The 20,200-nt window shown below is 41.1% G+C and overlaps 1 protein-coding gene across 1 annotated transcript in view; it reads right to left on the bottom strand.

Annotated features, from left to right (window-relative positions):
* Positions 1-15,799, bottom strand: part of LOC121638013 (CD209 antigen-like) — a 29,929-nt gene extending 14,130 nt beyond the window's left edge. The window contains exons 1-5 of the mRNA XM_041982432.1: positions 15,603-15,799; positions 14,139-14,191; positions 10,690-10,752; positions 5,955-6,017; positions 414-476 (exon numbers count right to left, since the gene is read on the bottom strand). Coding sequence (XP_041838366.1) covers positions 414-476; positions 5,955-6,017; positions 10,690-10,752; positions 14,139-14,191; positions 15,603-15,799 — 439 coding nt within the window. The remainder of the gene's footprint in view (positions 1-413; positions 477-5,954; positions 6,018-10,689; positions 10,753-14,138; positions 14,192-15,602) is intronic.
* Positions 15,800-20,200: the final 4,401 nt, after the last annotated feature.

The raw sequence follows: 20,200 nt of genomic DNA, 5'->3' as shown, positions 1-20,200 counted from the left end.
AGAGCCAGTTCCCATTGAGTGAGAGCTGGCTCCCAGGTTTTTTTTTTCCTTTTGCTCCGTGCTTAGCTCTCAGTGCTCAGCTCCAGCTCTGCCCAAAGCACTGCTTTGTTTGGATTGGAGTTAATAAAGGCAAAAGTGACTCAGTTTTCCTCCACACATGCTAATTTATGGTTCAGTGTCATTCAGTGGCACGCTTAAGGGTGGTTTGGTAATGTTAGAAAAGATATGGGCAACAAGTTCTTGAACATTTAAGCGTCTACTGTGTTGAAGGTTTAACTTTGCATTGCTTGTGCTGGGAATAATTTTCCTAACAATTTCATTCTATAGTTTTTTAAAACAATATCATGTATAAACTTTTACATAAAGAACATATTTCAAAGTCATATTAAAACACAATGAGCAGTTTGTCTCACCCAAATTTTTTAGTAGCGCCTTCAAGTTGTCTCGTTCTTCAATCACTGCATGATGCTGCAAATCTGTTTATTCAAGAGAAATTTAAATAAAAATAAAATACTTAAAAACAAACAAACAAACAAACATTTCAGGCTTTTATCTATTTTCAAATTTATTGAAATAAGTTACTGTACATGAACCTGGTCCTGATCTGACACTGCCTACCCTATCCTCCTCATCTTCCATGCTGGTAGATGGTCTACTGTGGGACAGTAGAGAGAATAGAGTGATGGATCTTTGAGTACAGCTGCTTAGTTACAAGAGTCAATGCATTACAACACTAAGACTAACACCAGTCTGCAACTGCCATAGTCTGACTTCAATGCCTCACCACCAGCTGTGTTCTACAGACAAATTCTAAATGGGTATTTATGATGGTCAAAATTTCATTATTAGCCTACAATGGTAAAGTCAAGATAACTGTGAATTCTGTAAGGCCCAACATGGAAAGAACTTATATTTGTGGGGCTACAAAATAATGTACTGGGCTAATATAGCCTGTACCAGATTTGGGACTGCCAAACTACATTGTGGACACTTTTACTTGGTTCAATAAAATTTGTGGAAGAGTTCATTTTTAAAAACCAGAGGTCCCCGCTTTGAGTGTCTAGAAAAACACTATAGAATTGTAAGGAATTATTATTTCTTATCATTTATTAAAAGGCCTTAAACAGTTAACATGACTCTGGTCTTGGCTCTGACCGTTCTCCTTCATCATCTTCCTCCTCATCCTCCTTGCTGCTTAATGGCTTCATCCAGGCCAGCAGAGAGCTGCTTCCCTGAGCTGCCTGGTGTAGCTCCTCTAACTTCTGTTTTCCTATAATCTCTCTTCTAAGCATGCTGCAATTGATAAAAGCCGAGGCCTACAGTTGTCACAGTGCGTGGTCGGCACTGAGTTTTCCCAGCCGTCCCTGAATGCATTCTCCCTCCAACTCTGCCGATTGCTGATGCGCTCCACCTTGTCTGGGCTCCTTATATACCAGTCTGTGACAACTCTTCTCTGCCAGATCGTCTTGGTTTTCCCTTGTACGCTTCCAGCCTTTGTCTCCTGCTTGCCAACCTGATCTCTGACCTGTGACCCGTTTTTGGACCTGGATATCCCGACTCAGCCTGCTCCCTGTCTGGTAAACCCTGCCACTCTGTCTCTGATCCTTGACCTGTGTTTCGACCTGGAAAACCCGATTCTGCCTGCCCCCTGTCTGCTGACTCTGCCTGTGATTCATTCTGCCGGTACTCTGACCCTTGGACTGCCCTCAGGATTTGGATTTTGGATTACGGATCTTGCCCCTGGCCATCGGAAAACTCTGGAGGATTCCTGGAGACCTTATTCAGCCTGGATTGTCCACTTCTGTAACTATCAGAACAAACTAATTGTCTTTCTGGTTCTGCAGTTCCCACAGCCCCGGCGGAGCTACTATCACGACGTCACGGTCTCTGAAAACCATCCTGCTGGTTTCCATCCCCTCCACTGGTACGTGAACAATATCTCTTGCACATTCCTGTTTGTTCTGGCTGGATTCTCGTCTGAGCTCTCCTACCTGCGGGCTAAGCTGACTGCAAAGACCAGACCTGATTTCCCCAGAGAAATTCTCGTCACCTCAAACACTGTTTTCACCTATTCCTCAGTTCCAACTTTATTTGTGGTCCAGTTTGCTGATCCGTGACAAAGAGTATTATAGACTGCTTAGAATCATGCTGCTAGGAATAACGACAAAAACAAATTTTCAAATTATTACAATCTGCGACAAAGAAGATGGGCAACTGGAGAATGCTGTGCAATGTGGTTTATGAATATGACGTGAAAACTTCACAGAAGAAAGTGACCACCTAGCCTAAGGTAGTCACCAAGAAACAACTTTTGTTTCTTGGTGAAACGATTGACTGTCCCCACTGTCACTCCCACTGTTGAGAGTGCTAGCACTGACTAGTGCCAGAGAGCAACATTAACGACTGCTTTGTCTTATGTCAGGACGTCAGGAGCGAAATGAATAATTTTAATCAAATTAATCACAGCTATTAAATGAATTAATCATGATTAACCACAGCTTTCAAATGAATTAATCATGAATAATCACAACTTTCAAATTAATCACAAATTACAAAAGAAAAAATCAAATAATTAATCACCATTTGCAATTTTTTTTATATGCCTGAAATTTGCCTGTTTTCACTGTATTGTATCAACACAACAAACCAATGCTACAAACATTTAGTGTTAACTGACCTTCTCTTATGTAAATGTCAGATGTCTAAGGGTCAGTAAATGCAGCATATACTTCAATATGTTGTTCAAAATCATCTCTACCATGTTCTAGATCATAATGCAAAATTCATACAGCATCATCTCACCATCATACAGCCAACATTGATGAAGAATCTCTGATAAAACTGATGATCTGGATAAAAACAGGTTTTTCCTTTTATCACTGAAGTGTAAGTGTTTGTGCAGCAGTAATACAACTCCTACAGCAGCATCACCCAAAGTAAACACCTGTTGATAAAATAGATCATTGGCTGTTTGTTGTACAAGCTTTTCTTCACTTTTTTACACTTTTTCCCTGGTCAGTGCTCCTGCATGGCACCCATCAGAACTTTTCTAGACCCACTCCTGCATAGCTGAAATATAAATCCTTTCTAGAGCTACATCATTTCATCAGCTACTGTGTTAGAGAAGGTCCTGCCAAAAACAATACTTTCCTGTATATATGTGATGTGTGAACCGATCAGCTGATCACTAACAGCCATTGCTACATAAATAGAAAGGACCAGAGAGTCACTAGTGCAGACACGGTGGTGCAAAATGTAGAAGGGCAGCAGTTTGAAAAGAAAAGTTAATCTATGATGAACCCAAAGCGATGACAGATAAATTAAAGTGGACTTCAGAAGCTGCAAAAGCCTTTACACATCTCAAAACTGCTCTGACTAGTAGCACAGTACTGTCTTTTCCAGACTACAGAAAAGAGTTTATTGAGACTATTGCCTCCAAGGATGGCCACATGACTTCAGTATTGTTGCAGTCTTATGGAGACAAATTAAGACCAGTAGCTTATTATTCATCTAAGCTCGATCCAGTTGCAGAGTTCTGTGGCCTTGGTGTTCTTTCACCCACTCAGACTTTTGGTTCCTCATGCAGTAGCAGTGTTACTTCTCCAAAACAAAATAGCGTTTTTTATCACCCTCTAGACGATTGTTGTGCATGGCAAAGCTGCTGTCACAACCCCATTTGACTGCCTTGCTGAAAGCACACAGAGTACTTTGCCCAGACCAGACTTACTGAACACTGAAATACCAAATTTTCTGATTTGGTTTGTAGACAAATCTTTTAAGAAAAGCCCTGATGGCCCAAATGCCACAGGCTATGCAATAGTCGACTCTGCTCACACTCTAAAATCAGAAACCTTACCAAAACATCATTCAGTCTAAGCAGCTGAAATTACAGCTTTAACTGAAGCCTGTAAATTAGCTAAAGGACAAAAGGTGATTATCTATACTGACAACCAATATGCTTTTTCCACTATGAATGTTTTTGCACAACAGTGGAAAAATAGAGGAATGCTAACATCCACTGGGAAGCCGGTTGATCATGCAAAACTTCGAGAAGAATTATTAATGGTAATAAAACTTCCAAAACAACTTCCTATTTGTAAGCGTGCTGCACATACAGATACCAAGGACTACATTTCTCTAGGAAATGCCAAATATGGACAGACAAAGGCTGTACACAACAGGATGACATCTATAAATGACCCGAGAGGAAATATATCCTCCCAAAAGACCTTTTCCAGATGGGCATTAATATTGAGCCATAGTCCATGCCATGTCTCAACACGGGGGATGCTGGACATAATCTCAAATATAATCACTGCATATGGTTTTACAAATTACTCAAAAGATTTTTGTGCAGCCTGCCCAGCATGTGCTAAACATAATGCCCAGGGCAAGCTTAGACCAAAACGCTGTGCAATGTGGTTCATGAATACTTCGTGAAAACTTCACGGAAGAAAAAGCCAAACATACCCGCGTTTGTAGTGACCACCTAGCCTAACATTTGACAAGGTACGACTGGTTATGGCTAGTGCCAAGTTTGTTAAGTGGGCAGTCGGCTAATTTAGACTCAGCCGTTCAGGCTGTACTGAGACAGACAGGCTACTTTACAACAGGGAAGAATAGTTTGGTATCAGGCTTATTTTAGGAGCAAAAGGTGCCCTCAAAATAGTTCAGCTTTACCTGAGTAGTAGCAGGTGGAGCAGTGGGAGGTAACTTCGCAGACGGTCCAGCCGCTACAATGCACAATGCACATGCTTACTAGTGATGTGCCATGTGCGAAAGAGCCAGTTCTGAGAGCTGATGACTTGTAGTGAATCAGAAGAGCCAGTTCCCATCGAGTGAGAGCTGACTCCCAGGTTTTTTTTTTTTTCCTTTTGCTCCATGCTTAGCTCTCAGTGCTCAGCTCCAGCTCTGCCCACAGCACTGCTTTGTTTGGATTGGATTGGAGTTAATAAAGGCAAAATTGACTCAGTTTTCCTCCACATATGCTAATTTATGTGTCACAGTGTTTGGCTGGTGTCAGGATTTCCCAGCCGTCCCTGAAGGCATCCTCCCTCCAGCTCTGCTCTGATTGCTGATGCCCTCCACCTGTGCTATGCTCTTTATATACCTGTGTGTGACAACTTCTCTCTGCCAGATCGTCTTGGTTTATTCCCTGCACGTTTCCAGCCCTGTTCGTCTGCCTGCCTGAATTGATCTCCGACCTGCTTCTAACCCGGATCTTCTGATTCTGCCTGCCCCAGTCTGGTAACTCTGTTCTGTCGTTTGGATTTTTCTGGAACTCTGACCTTTTTGGATTGTCTCTAGGACTAGGACTTAACCTTTCTTACTGGAAGAACCCTTCTGGACTCCCATCGGAAGGATTAGTCTGGAGCATATTAACCCACTACTAGCCCCATTCTAACCATCTTTAATTCAGCTGCTCAACAGAGTCGCGGTGGAAATCCTTCTGGCTGCCCCTGTCATCTCATCCAGAAATATCTGCTGTGTGGGACTCCTTCATGCCTTCTGGTACGTGGCCCCAGTCAGTTGATTTTTGTCACTGATTATTCTGCCTGCTCACCCCTCCTCTCCTACGTTCACAGACGAGCTACCTGAGAGGATCCTGACACCGCCTTCCAGTCCAGTACATTGTTCAAATAAACTCTTTTCACCAATCCTTGGGTTACTGACTTTCACTGGGTCCAGTCTGCTGAAACGTGACATTTATGGTTCAGTGTCATTCAGTGTCATGCTTAAGGGTGGTTTGGTAATGTTAGAAAAGATATGGGCAACAAGTCATTGAACATTTAAGCGTCTACTGTGTTGAAGGTTTAACTTTGCAGTGCTTGTGTTGGGAATAATTTTCCTAGCAATTTCACTCTATAGCTTTTTAAAACAATGTCATGTATAAACTTTCAAATAAAGAACATATTTCAAAGTCATATTAAAACACAATGAGCAGTTTGTCTCACCCAAATTTTTTAGTAGTGCCTTCAAGTTGTCTCGTTCTTCAATCACTGCACGATGCTGCAAATCTGTTTATTCAAGAGAAAATGAAATAATAAAATACTTAACAAACATTTCAGGCTTTTATCTACTTTCAAATTTATTGAAATATGTTACTATACATGAACCTGGTCCTGATCTGACACTGCCTACCCTATCCTCCTCATCTTCCATGCTGGTAGATGGTCTACTGTGGGACAGTATAGAGAATAGAGTGATGGATCTTTGAGTAAGGCTGCTTAATGACAAGAGTCAATGCATTACAACACTAAGACTAACACCAGTCTGCAACTGCCATAGTCTGACTTCAATGTCTCACCACTAGCTGTGTTCTACAGACAAATTCTAATTGGGTATTTACGATGGTCAAAATTTCATTATTAGCCTACAATGGTAAAGTCAAGATAACTGTGAATTCTGTAAGGCCCAACATGGAAACAACTTATATTTGTGGGGCTACAAAATAATGTACTGGGCTAATATAGCTTGTACCAGATTTGGGACTGCCAAACCACATTGTGGACACTTTTACTTGGTTCAATAAAATTTGTGGAAGAGTTCATTTTTAAAAACCAGAGGTCCCCGCTTTGAGTGTCTAGAAAAACACTATAGAATTGTAAGGAATTATTATTTCTTATCATTTATTAAAAGGCCTTAAACAGTTAACATGACTCTGGTCTTGGCTCTGACCGTTCTCCTTCATCATCTTCCTCCTCATCCTCCTTGCTGCTTAATGGCTTCATCCAGGCCAGCAGAGAGCTGCTTCCCTTAACTGCCTGGTGTAGCTCCTCTAACTTGTGTTTTCTTAATTTCTCTTTTCTAGGCATGCTGCAGTTGATGAAAGCCGATGCCAACAGTATTATAGACTGCTTAGAATCATGCTGCTAGGAATAAAGACAAAAACAAATTTTCAAATTATTACAATCTGTGACAAAGAAGATGGGCAACTGGAGACGGCAGTGCAATGTGGTTTATGAATATGACGTGAAAACTTAACAGAAGAAAGTGACCACCTAGCCTAAGGTGGTCACCAAGAAACAACTTTTGTTTCTTGGTGAAACGATTGACTGTCCCCACTGTCACTCCCACTGTTGAGAGTGCTAGCACTGACTATTGCCAGAGCAACATTAACGACTGCTTTGTCTTATGTCAGGACGTCAGGAGCGAAATGAATAATTTTAATCAAATTAATCACAGCTATTAAATGAATTAATCATGATTAACCACAGCTTTTAAATGAATTAATCATGATTAATCACAACTTTCAAATTAATCACAAATTACAAAAGAAAAAATCAAATAATTAATCACCATTTGCAATTTTTTTATATGCCTGAAATTTGCCTGTTTTCACTGTATTGAATCAACAGAACAAACCAATGCTACAAACATTTAATGTTAACTGACCTTCTCTTAGGTAAATGTCAGATGTCTAAGGGTCAGTAAATGCAGCATATACTTCAATATGTTGTTCAAAATCTTATCTACCATGTTCTAGATCATAATGCAAAATTCATACAGCATCATCTCACCATCATACAGCCAACATTGATGAAGAATCTCTGATAAAACTGATGATCTGGATAAAAACAGGTTTTTCCTTTTATCACTGAAGTGTAAGTGTTTGTGCAGCAGTAATACAACTCCTACAGCAGCATCACCCAAAGTAAACACCTGTTGATAAAATAGATCATTGGCTGTTTGTTGTACAAGCTTTTCTTCACTTTTTTACACTTTTTCCCTGGTCAGTGCTCCTGCATGGCACCCATCAGAACTTTTCTAGACCCACTCCTGCATAGCTGAAATATAAATCCTTTCTAGAGCTACATCATTTCATCAGCTACTGTGTTAGAGAAGGTCCTGCCAAAAACAATACTTTACTGTATATACTGTATGTGATGTGTGAACCGATCAGCTGATCACTAACAGCCATTGCTACATAAATAGAAAGGACCAGAGAGTCACTAGAGCAGACAAATTGGAGCAGAATGTAGAAGGGCAGCAGTTTGAAAAGAAAAGTTAATCTATGATGAACCCAAAGCGATGACAGATAAATTAAAGTGGACTTCAGAAGCTGCAAAAGCCTTTACACATCTCAAAACTGCTTTGACTAGTAGCACAGTACTGTCTTTTCCAGACTACAGAAAAGAGTTTATTGAGACTGTTGCCTCCAAGGATGGCCACATGACTTCAGTATTGTTGCAGTCTTATGGAGACAAATTAAGACCAGTAGCTTATTATTCATCTAAGCTCGATCCAGTTGCAGAGTTCTGTGGCCTTGGTGTTCTTTCACCCACTCAGACTTTTGGTTCCTCATGCAGTAGCAGTGTTACTTCTCCAAAACAAAATAGTGTTTTTTATCACCCTCTAGACGATTGTTGTGCATGGCAAAGCTGCTGTCACAACCCCATTTGACTGCCTTGCTGAAAGCACACAGAGTACTTTGCCCAGACCAGACTTACTGAACACTGAAATACCAAATTCTCTGATTTGGTTTGTAGACAAATCTTTTAAGAAAAGCCCTGATGGCCCAAATGCCACAGGCTATGCAATAGTCGACTCTGCTCACACTTTAAAATCAGAAACCTTACCAAAACATCATTCAGTCTAAGCAGCTGAAATTACAGCTTTAACTGAAGCCTGTAAATTAGCTAAAGGACAAAAGGTGATTATCTATACTGACAACCAATATGCTTTTTCCACTATGAATGTTTTTGCACAACAGTGGAAAAATAGAGGAATGCTAACATCCACTGGGAAGCCGGTTGATCATGCAAAACTTCGAGAAGAATTATTAATGGTAATAAAACTTCCAAAACAACTTGCTATTTGTAAGCGTGCTGCACATACAGATACCAAGGACTACATTTCTCTAGGAAATGCCAAATATGGACAGACAAAGGCTGTACACAACAGGGTGACATCTATAAATGACCTGAGAGGAAATATATCCTCCCAAAAGACCTTTTCCAGATGGGCATTAATATTGAGCCATGGTCCATGCCATGTCTCAACACGGGGGATGCTGGACATAATCTCAAATATAATCACTGCATATGGTTTTACAAATTACTCAAAAGATTTTTGTGCAGCCTGCCCAGCATGTGCTAAACATAATGCCCAGGGCAAGCTTAGACCAAAACGCTGTGCAATGTGGTTCATGAATACTTCGTGAAAACTTCACGGAAGAAAAAGCCAAACATACCCGCGTTTGTAGTGACCACCTAGCCTAACATTTGACAAGGTACGACTGGCTATGGCAAGTGCCAAGTTTTTTAAGTGGGCAGCCGGCTAATTTAGACTCAGCCGTTCAGGCTGTACTGAGACAGACAGGCTACTTTACAACAGGGAAGAATAGTTTGGTATCAGGCTTATTTTAGGAGCAAAAGGTGCCCTCAAAATAGTTCAGCGTTACCTGAGTAGTAGCAGGTGGAGCAGTGGGAGGTAACTTCGCAGACGGTCCAGCCGCTACAATGCACAATGCACATGCTTACTAGTGATGTGCCATGTGCGAAAGAGCCAGCTCTGAGAGCTGATGACTTGTAGTGAATCAGAAGAGCCAGTTCCCATCGAGTGAGAGCTGGCTCCCAGGTTTTTTTTTTTCCTTTTGCTCCATGCTTAGCTCTCAGTGCTCAGCTCCAGCTCTGCCCACAGCACTGCTTTGTTTGGATTGGATTGGAGTTAATAAAGGCAAAAGTGACACAGTTTTCCTCCACATATGCTAATTTATGTGTCACAGTGTTTGGCTGGGGTCAGGATTTCCCAGCCATCCCTGAAGGCATCCTCCCTCCAGCTCTGCTCTGATTGCTGATGCCCTCCACCTGTGCTATGCTCTTTATATACCTGTGTGTGACAACTTCTCTCTGCCAGATCGTCTTGGTTTATTCCCTGCACGTTTCCAGCCCTGTTTGTCTGCCTGCCTGCGTTGATCTCCGACCTGCTTCTGACCCGGATCTTCTGATTCTGCCTGCCCCAGTCTGGTAACTCTGTTCTGTCGTTTGGATTTTTCTGGAACTCTGACCTTTTTGGATTGTCTCTAGGACTAGGATTTTGGATTACGGACTTAACCTTTATTCCTGGAAGGACCCTTCTGGACTCCCATCGGAAGGATTAGTCTGGAGCATATTAACCCACTACTAGCCCCATTTTAACCATCTTTTATTCAGCTGCTCAACAGAGTCGCGCTGGAAATCCTTCTGGCTGCCCCTGTCATCTCATCCAGAAATATCTGCTGTGTGGGACTCCTTCATGCCTTCTGGTACGTGGCCCCAGTCAGTTGATTTTTGTCACTGATTATTCTGCCTGCTCACCCCTCCTCTCCTACGTTCACAGACGAGCTACCTGAGAGGATCCTGACACCGCCTTCCAGTCCAGTACATTGTTCAAATAAACTCTTTTCACCAATCCTTGGGTTACTGACTTTCACTGGGTCCAGTCTGCTGAAACGTGACATTTATGGTTCAGTGTCATTCAGTGTCATGCTTAAGGGTGGTTTGGTAATGTTAGAAAAGATATGGGCAACAAGTCATTGAACATTTAAGCATCTACTGTGTTGAAGGTTTAACTTTGCAGTGCTTGTGTTGGGAATAATTTTCCTAGCAATTTCACTCTATAGCTTTTTAAAACAATGTCATGTATAAACTTTCAAATAAAGAACATATTTCAAAGTCATATTAAAACACAATGAGAAGTTTGTCTCACCCAAATTTTTTAGTAGTGCCTTCAAGTTGTCTCGTTCTTCAATCACTGCAGAATGCTGCAAATCTGTTTATTCAAGAGAAAATGAAATAAAAATAAAATACTTAAACATTTCAGGCTTTTATCTACTTTCAAATTTATTGAAATATGTTACTGTACATGAACCTGGTACTGATCTGACACTGCCTACCCTATCCTCCTCATCTTCCATGCTGGTAGATGGTCTACTGTGGGACAGTATAGAGAATAGAGTGATGGATCTTTGAGTAAGGCTGCTTAATGACAAGAGTCAATGCATTACAACACTAAGACTAACACCAGTCTGCAACTGCCATAGTCTGACTTCAATGTCTCACCACTAGCTGTGTTCTACAGACAAATTCTAATTGGGTATTTACGATGGTCAAAATTTCATTATTAGCCTACAATGGTAAAGTCAAGATAACTGTGAATTCTGTAAGGCCCAACATGGAAACAACTTATATTTGCGGGGCTACAAAATAATGTACTGGGCTAATATAGCTTGTACCAGATTTGGGACTGCCAAACCACATTGTGGACACTTTTACTTGGTTCAATAAAATTTGTGGAAGAGTTCATTTTTAAAAACCAGAGGTCCCCGCTTTGAGTGTCTAGAAAAACACTATAGAATTGTAAGGAATTATTATTTCTTATCATTTATTAAAAGGCCTTAAACAGTTAACATGACTCTGGTCTTGGCTCTGACCGTTCTCCTTCATCATCTTCCTCCTCATCCTCCTTGCTGCTTAATGGCTTCATCCAGGCCAGCAGAGAGCTGCTTCCCTTAACTGCCCGGTGTAGCTCCTCTAACTTGTGTTTTAATTTCTCTTTTCTAGGCATGCTGCAGTTGATGAAAGCCGATGCCAACAGTATTATAGACTGCTTAGAATCATGCTGCTAGGAATAAAGACAAAAACAAATTTTCAAATTATTACAATCTGTGACAAAGAAGATGGGCAACTGGAGAATGCTGTGCAATGTGGTTTATGAATATGACGTGAAAACTTAACAGAAGAAAGTGACCACCTAGCCTAAGGTGGTCACCAAGAAACAACTTTTGTTTCTTGGTGAAACGATTGACTGTCCCCACTGTCACTCCCACTGTTGAGAGTGCCAGCACTGACTATTGCCAAAGAGCAACATTAACGACTGCTTTGTCTTATGTCAGGACGTCAGGAGCGAAATGAATAAAATTTTAATCAAATTAATCACAGCTATTAAATGAATTAATCATGATTAACCACAGCTTTCAAATTAATTAATCATGATTAATCACAACTTTCAAATTAATCACAAATTACAAAAGAAAAAATCAAATAATTAATCACCATTTGCAATTTTTTTATATGCCTGAAATTTGCCTGTTTTCACTGTATTGTATCAACAGAACAAACCAATGCTACAAACATTTAGTGTTAACTGACCTTCTCTTAGGTAAATGTCAGATGTCTAAGGGTCAGTAAATGCAGCATATACTTCAATGTGTTGTTCTAAATCATCTCTACCATGTTCTAGATCATAATGCAAAATTCATACAGCATCATCTCACCATCATACAGCCAACATTGATGAAGAATCTCTGATAAAACTGATGATCTGGATAAAAACAGGTTTTTCCTTTTATCACTGAAGTGTAAGTGTTTGTGCAGCAGTAATAAAAGTCCTACAGCAGCATCGCCCAAAGTATACACCTGTTGATAAAATAGATCATTGGCTGTTTGTTGTACAAGCTTTTCTTCACTTTTTTACACTTTTTCCCTGGTCAGTGCTCCTGCATGGCACCCATCAGAACTTTTCTAGACCCACTCCTGCATAGCTGAAATATAAATCCTTTCTAGAGCTACATCATTTCATCAGCTACTGTGTTAGAGAAGGTCCTGCCAAAAACAATACTTTCCTGTATATATGTGATGTGTGAACCGATCAGCTGATCACTAACAGCCATTGCTACATAAATAGAAAGGACCAGAGAGTCACTAGAGCAGACAAATTGGAGCAAAATGTAGAAGGGCAGCAGTTTGAAAAGAAAAGAAAAGTTAATCTATGATGAACCCAAAGCGATGACAGATAAATTAAAGTGGACTTCAGAAGCTGCAAAAGCCTTTACACATCTCAAAACTGCTTTGACTAGTAGCACAGTACTGTCTTTTCCAGACTACAGAAAAGAGTTTATTGAGACTGTTGACTCCAAGGATGGCCACATGACTTCAGTATTGTTGCAGTCTTATGGAGACAAATTAAGACCAGTAGCTTATTATTCATCTAAGCTCGATCCAGTTGCAGAGTTCTGTGGCCTTGGTGTTCTTTCACCCACTCAGACTTTTGGTTCCTCATGCAGTAGCAGTGTTACTTCTCCAAAACAAAATAGCGTTTTTTATCACCCTCTAGACGATTGTTGTGCATGGCAAAGCTGCTGTCACAACCCCATTTGACTGCCTTGCTGAAAGCACACAGAGTACTTTGCCCAGACCAGACTTACTGAACACTGAAATACCAAATTCTCTGATTTGGTTTGTAGACGAATCTTTTAAGAAAAGCCCTGATGGCCCAAATTCCACAGGCTATGCAATAGTCGACTCTGCTCACACTCTAAAATCAGAAACCTTACCAAAACATCATTCAGTCTAAGCAGCTGAAATTACAGCTTTAACTGAAGCCTGTAAATTAGCTAAAGGACAAAAGGTGATTATCTATACTGACAACCAATATGCTTTTTCCACTATGAGTGTTTTTGCACAACAGTGGAAAAATAGAGGAATGCTAACATCCACTGGGAAGCCGGATGATCAGCAAAACTTCTAGAAGAATTATTAATGGTAATAAAACTTCCAAAACAACTTGCTATTTGTAAGCGTGCTGCACATACAGATACCAAGGACTACATTTCTCTAGGAAATGCCAAATATGGACAGACAAAGGCTGTACACAACAGGGTGACATCTATAAATGACCTGAGAGGAAATATATCCTCCCAAAAGACCTTTTCCAGATGGGCATTAATATTGAGCCATGGTCCATGCCATGTCTCAACACGGGGGATGCTGGACATAATCTCAAATATAATCACTGCATATGGTTTTACAAATTACTCAAAAGATTTTTGTGCAGCCTGCCCAGCATGTGCTAAACATAATGCCCAGGGCAAGCTTAGACCAAAACGCTGTGCAATGTGGTTCATGAATACTTCGTGAAAACTTCACGGAAGAAAAAGCCAAACATACCCGCGTTTGTAGTGACCACCTAGCCTAACATTTGACAAGGTATGACTGGTTAGGGCTAGTGCCAAGTTTATTAAGTGGGCAGCCGGCTAATTTAGACTCAGCCGTTCAGGCTGTACTGAGACAGACAGGCTACTTTACAACAGGGAAGAATAGTTTGGTATCAGGCTTATTTTAGGAGCAAAAGGTGCCCTCAAAATAGTTCAGCGTTACCTGAGTAGTAGCAGGTGGAGCAGTGGGAGGTAACTTCGCAGACGGTCCAGCCGCTACAATGCACAATGCACATGCTTACTAGTGATGTGCCATGTGCGATAGAGCCAGCTCTGAGAGCTGATGACTTGTAGTGAATCAGAAGAGCCAGTTCCCATCGAGTGAGAGCTGGCTCCCAGGTTTTTTTTTTTTCCTTTTGCTCCGTGCTTAGCTCTCAGTGCTCAGCTCCAGCTCTGCCCACAGCACTGCTTTGTTTGGATTGGATTGGAGTTAATAAAGGCAAAAGTGACTCAGTTTTCCTCCACATATGCTAATTTATGGTTCAGTGTCATTCAGTGTCACGCTTAAGGGTGGTTTGGTAATGTTAGAAAAGATATGGGCAACAAGTCCTTGAACATTTAAGCGTCTACTGAAATATGAGGTCATGTAGAAGCAGAATGTTTTTACTATTTTAAGGATACAAAATGGGGAAATGGAAAGCCTCACCCTTTTTTATGTGATCTTTAAGTTTTCAGAGCAGTTTCTGATTCCTAACATACTCAAATTTATGTCAGTAAATCATACATAATGAACAAACAAATATTAGAACTTGAACTAAAAATATGATTCAATCTGATGAAAACTTTCAGAGACCCCGATTTACACAATTAAAAATCATAAAATCACCACCAGAGTTCGAAAGTTACTATATATATATATATATATATATATATATATAAAACTGTGGAGGTAGCCATTTTCTAGCCATATGACAGTAATGCATTTAAAATAAGTATGAAGCTATAGACAAAGAACAGACACAATGTTGAATAACTCACAGAAACCAAGCCGCAGTGAGACATTGAGAGCGACTTGTAGGATACAGAGGAATCCAAAGCTTACAGCAACCAGTTTGTACAGCTTTCTCCCTGAAAGCAGAAAACACACTCATATGGAATCAGAGTACACATGTAGCTTACCATCACCAAATCAGGAGTGGATTAATAATGGATCCAATGTAAGCATTTTGAAGGTAGTCAACAATAAAGCACAACATAAATCAAATCCATTATTATTACAATTCTTATTGATAAAGCTGGAAAGCATATGTAAGTTTTTTTCAGCAAACTTAGCCAGATAACTCAGGTCCACTAAATGAAGCTTTGTCCAATATTTAAATAATTATTAAATAAATTCTGCTTGAAATGAATTCTAATGCCATCAAAACAGCATTTTAACATGTGTATCATGCATTACATAAAAAGTTAAAATGTCAATAATTTTGTGAATGGCTTAATGTGATGTATATTTTAAAGAGCTTTGTGTAAAAGCGCTTTATAAATACAGTCCGTTTACCATTTAACATTACACACACACACACACACACACACACACACACACACACACACACACACACACACACACACACACACACACACACACAGTACAAACAGTGCTCACTACCCAGCACTTCCCTCTCCCTCCCACCATGCCTGTGGGAGATGTCCCCGGTGCACTAGAGGACAGCGAGCCTTCACAGTCACCCCAATGACCTCCCACCCTGGTGTGGCCAACTGGGCATCTCCCAGGACCAGCAGCCCCCCCATCAGCACAGCTTCTCCGGGTACCGGCTCCTGGGGCAACCACCTGCCTCTGCCCACCCCCGGCGGTGCCCCGGGGAACATAGTAATTTCAATAGTAATTAAATAGTTAAATCCAGCTTTTTGGTTCAAGTCATAATGTTCTCTTGAAGGACTTCAGTCTTACCTGGTGCAGCAAGATACACTTCATTGTGTATGTCAGAGCGCCTGCAGGCTGATGGATCTGGTAGATTTACATTATCCATGGAGATGTCAATTTGTTCTCTGTGGACAGCTCTTGCCATCTTACCCTCTGACTTGGTCTAGCATTGGTCAAAGTAATTCTCATATGTAATCCATTACAAAAGAAGAAAGAGAAAAAAAAATGGTTACCCCTTTAAATATGGAATTAGGAAAAAAAAGCTCAAAATAGGCCAGTATGTTAAATTAAAGGATCATTAAGCTTTATTTGTTATTGATAAACATGTTTGATTCATAAAACTATCGACAGGAGTGAGGAACGCTTATGCCAGCTCAGAAATAAATGTAAGTAAGGGCAGGTTGGCCTTATAAACTTTCACCACACTAACATCAGTGCTGCTGTCACTCTGCTGATTTGTTGAATTCGCAACATTGGGCTGATGTGTCAAAGAGGCTGAGTTGTCTCTGTTTAGCAAGCATGAATTACCGAAGAGGAACTGCTGTAGGTTTACAACAAAGTCCTTTTTTCTGAAATGAGAAAGTTGGTTGTGTTTTTGTGCATGATAAACAGCGGCTGTATCTTTATTAAGTGCAGAGTTGCTCCTTCACATTGCCAATGTATAATTATCTATTTATCTATCTTTGACCATGTTAAGTCAGATCCAAACATTCTTTGATGCCAATGTCATACAAATAATAAAGGGACAAAAAAAAGGGGGGGAAATGTGATTAAAGAAGTGGTGGATAAAGCAAAAATTAACAACACACAGTACTCAGCAGCTGGAATGAGGCCTCGTATGGACACAAGTTCTACTGGTTGTCAGAATACTTTATTAATTGCTCCATAGTTGCTCCATAACAAATAAAGAAAGGATAGGATAAGATAGAAATCACAATAAAAAAATTACAGATTAGTTACAATATCTATTTAAACAGATACAGGATGAATCCTGTCAGTGAGTAATATGTACAGTATTATCAATTTAATAATCAGTAAAATGTAAATGTGGTGCAAGGTGTAAATGTATAACAGGGAATGTTGTTGCTATATGTAGGAGTTGTAAAGTTTGATGGCCACAGGTGGGAATGGTTTTCTGTGTCGTTCAGTGGAGCAATAAGATGGTATCAGTCTTTCATTGAACATACTTCTGTGACTGATCAGCAGGTTGTGAAGCAGGTGTTAGGTTTTTTTTTTTTTTATTTGTACAAGGTAAGTGATTGTGGTATATGTAGCACCTATGAGGAAATGTTTCTGGCTGGTGCATCTGCTCAATAATCTCAATTTGGAGGTCCCACCGAGATTTAATCGCTGCTTATTAACGAGGAGAGGGGAAAAGAAGACCGGTGTGTGTCGGGAGCTGAGCAAGTAGCAGTTAGCTAAGCATCTGTAGCTAGCACGACACCGAATCGTTTTGTTGCCCCCCCCCCCAAGAGTTGCTCAGTGGAGATAATTGGAAACAAGATGTCAGAGCACCGAGAAGACTGTCTTCCGGAGATTGAAAAGAAGTTGTGCGAACTGACAGTGGAAGAACTGCACGGTGTTTGTGAGTTCTGCAGAATTTCCGGAGATGACTGTGGGAACATTGAAAACAAAACTCGCCGTGCGCTCGTTAAGCACGTAATAAAGTTTTGTGAACGTCAGGAACTGTTAGAGAAAGAGGATGAAGGCATGCCTCTGCTTATGGAACTTAATGACAAACTTGAGGGTGTACTGCAGAGTCGGTCGACGGATAGCGACGTGGGAGCAGCTGTGCTCGTTACTTCACCCACGGAAGAGGAGGCGGCGACGGGGTCAGCAGCACGCGCTGGCGGAGGACAGCAGAAAGACCGCAAGGCATCGCTGCCGTCGCTGGAGCAACTGATACCATGGAAAACCCCGCAACACAACAAAGAGTTTGGAGATAGTGAATTCTCGACCACCCAATACTGTGCTGCTCCCCCGGGATTCAGAAAGGAATTCAGGATAAAGGGACATGTTGGTGAGTCAACTTCTAAAGCCACTCTGAGTTTCAGTAGCCTGGAGCACCAGATTGAAAGTGGTTTAAAGAAAAACTATCAAGAACTGGAAATTGTTGAGGCTGTAATACAAGCTGTGAGCCCTGGCCTGAAGTTAAGGAGCTACTTAGAAGGCAAACCGGATCTCACTTTAATGACTCTCAGACAGATACTAAGAGCTCATTATGCAGAGAAGGATGCAACTATGCTTTATCATCAGCTGACAAAAGCAGTGCAAGGACCGAGTGAGACAGCACTTGATTTCCTCATTCGTGTGCTTGATCTGCGTCAAAGAATTCTGTTTGCATCTAGTCGTGCACAATCTGGTCTGAAATACAACAAAGAGCTAGTCCAAAGCCAGTGCTTTCAGTCCATTATGACAGGTCTATCAAACGATAACATCAGAGCAGAGATGCGGATGTATCTACAGGATGAGAACAGTAGTGATGAGCTGCTGCTACAAAAGATGCAGATTGCTCAATACAATGAGAGTGAAAGAGCTCTAAAGATAAAGACCACAAACAAGGCCATGTATAAGGCGGGCCTAAACTCAGTGGAACAGAGCGGGGTTGAAAACAGCCCTCAAGTCACCCAAGTCTCAGAAAAGCCAAGCAAGACAATGAAGGAAAACCCCCTGTTTACAAAAATAGAGGAGAATAATACAGCAATAAGAGAGCTTACAGGCCAAGTAGCTTCATTGTTGCAAAGTGTCCATCGCGATAAAAAGATTTCAGATATTCATCAAACCAAAGCATGTGCAAATGTCTCTCAGAGACCAAAAAGACGGTGTGCAGCATGTCAACAAGATAAAATGGACTGTCAGCATTGTTTCAAGTGCGGCAGTGACACACATTGGGCAAAAGGGTGCAGAATGGGAAAAGAGCAGAAGCCATCGGGAAACTGGCAGAGGTTGTGACTGAGGGACGCGCCACAACTAGAGAACCCCAGTCCCATAGTGACTCGAGCCCCAAACTTAACCCACTAGCCAAACCCTTGAACTCAAATAAACAGCTGACGGAAGGAAATAAACCTACTGCCTATATTTCCTCCACACGGTCAAACTCAAGTGTCAAACAAAAAGACCAGCCAACTCGTTCGTGTAACTCCCACGAAAAACACATGAGGGTTGCACATTTGATTGGTAAGAAATGCCTTGTCTGGTGCAAAATGAACAACATTAAGACTCAAGCCCTGTGGGATACAGGAGCACAAGTGACTATAATGAGTGAAGCATGGATGTCTCAAAACTTACCTGATGCAAAAATCCTTCCCATTAGTGACCTGCTGAAGGAAACTGAACTCCTGGACCTAAGAGCTGCCAATGGCTCAGAAATCCCTTTCCAGGGATGGGTTGAGATTAGTCTCAGTCTGTGTGGTCCAAAGACCAATTCTACAGGCTCAGATGAGGTTTTAGTCCCAGTCTTAGTTAGCAGAGACATTGTGCAGAGACCCATAATTGGGTTTAATGCTATTGAAGAGATAATGAAAGTGAGAGAGGACCAGGCTCAGCCCAGTGATAGAATAGCTTTGCTCAGAAACTCTCTAAAACTAGGCACAAGAAAGGCAGCGACACTGTTAAACTTGATCCAGGAAGTTACAGATGAGAATGTAACTTATGCAGTAAAGACGGGGCCCACACCTGTTGTCGTTCCAGGAGGTCAAACACAATGCATCAGCTGTCCTGTAAACACAGACTTCAAAGGGAATACTGAAATGCTGTTTGAGCCTGATGAGAACCTTTCTTTAGATGAGGGGCTCAAAATATCTTGCCAACTGATAGATATTTCACACTCTCATTGCAAGGTGAAAATCTATGTCAGGAATACTACTCATCATGAGATAACCGTGCCTAGTAAGACTGTGATTGGGAGCATACAGAGAATAACAGATTGTTTTCCGCTGCTCACAGAGGGGTTGCAAGTTAACCCTGTAACTGCTCAAAGTTCTGTTGCCTCGCCTGAATCCACATCAGCAAAATTCCAAAGTGATTCTACAGACAGGCTGTGGGATCCACCTGTCAGTGTCAACCACCTGACAAGCGAACAACAAGCGCTGGTAAAAAAGATGCTCAGAGAGGAATCTGATGCTTTTGCTAGAGACAAAGAGGAAGTAGGTCATATTCAAAACCTTAAAATGGACATTAAACTCACTGATGACGTGCCGGTGGCCAAAACATATAACTCAATACCCCGACCATTGTATGATGAGGTAAAAACCCACCTCCAGGACTTGTTGAACAGGGGCTTCATCCGCAAATCTACCTCCCCATATGCTTCTCCAGTAGTTTGCGTGAGGAAAAAAGATGGTGGT

Source organism: Melanotaenia boesemani, chromosome 4 (genome assembly GCF_017639745.1).
Source record: "Melanotaenia boesemani isolate fMelBoe1 chromosome 4, fMelBoe1.pri, whole genome shotgun sequence".
Classification (NCBI taxonomy): domain Eukaryota; kingdom Metazoa; phylum Chordata; class Actinopteri; order Atheriniformes; family Melanotaeniidae; genus Melanotaenia; species Melanotaenia boesemani.
The sequence above is the reverse complement of the archived record's forward strand: the minus strand, read 5'-3'. Positions and strand labels throughout refer to the sequence as shown.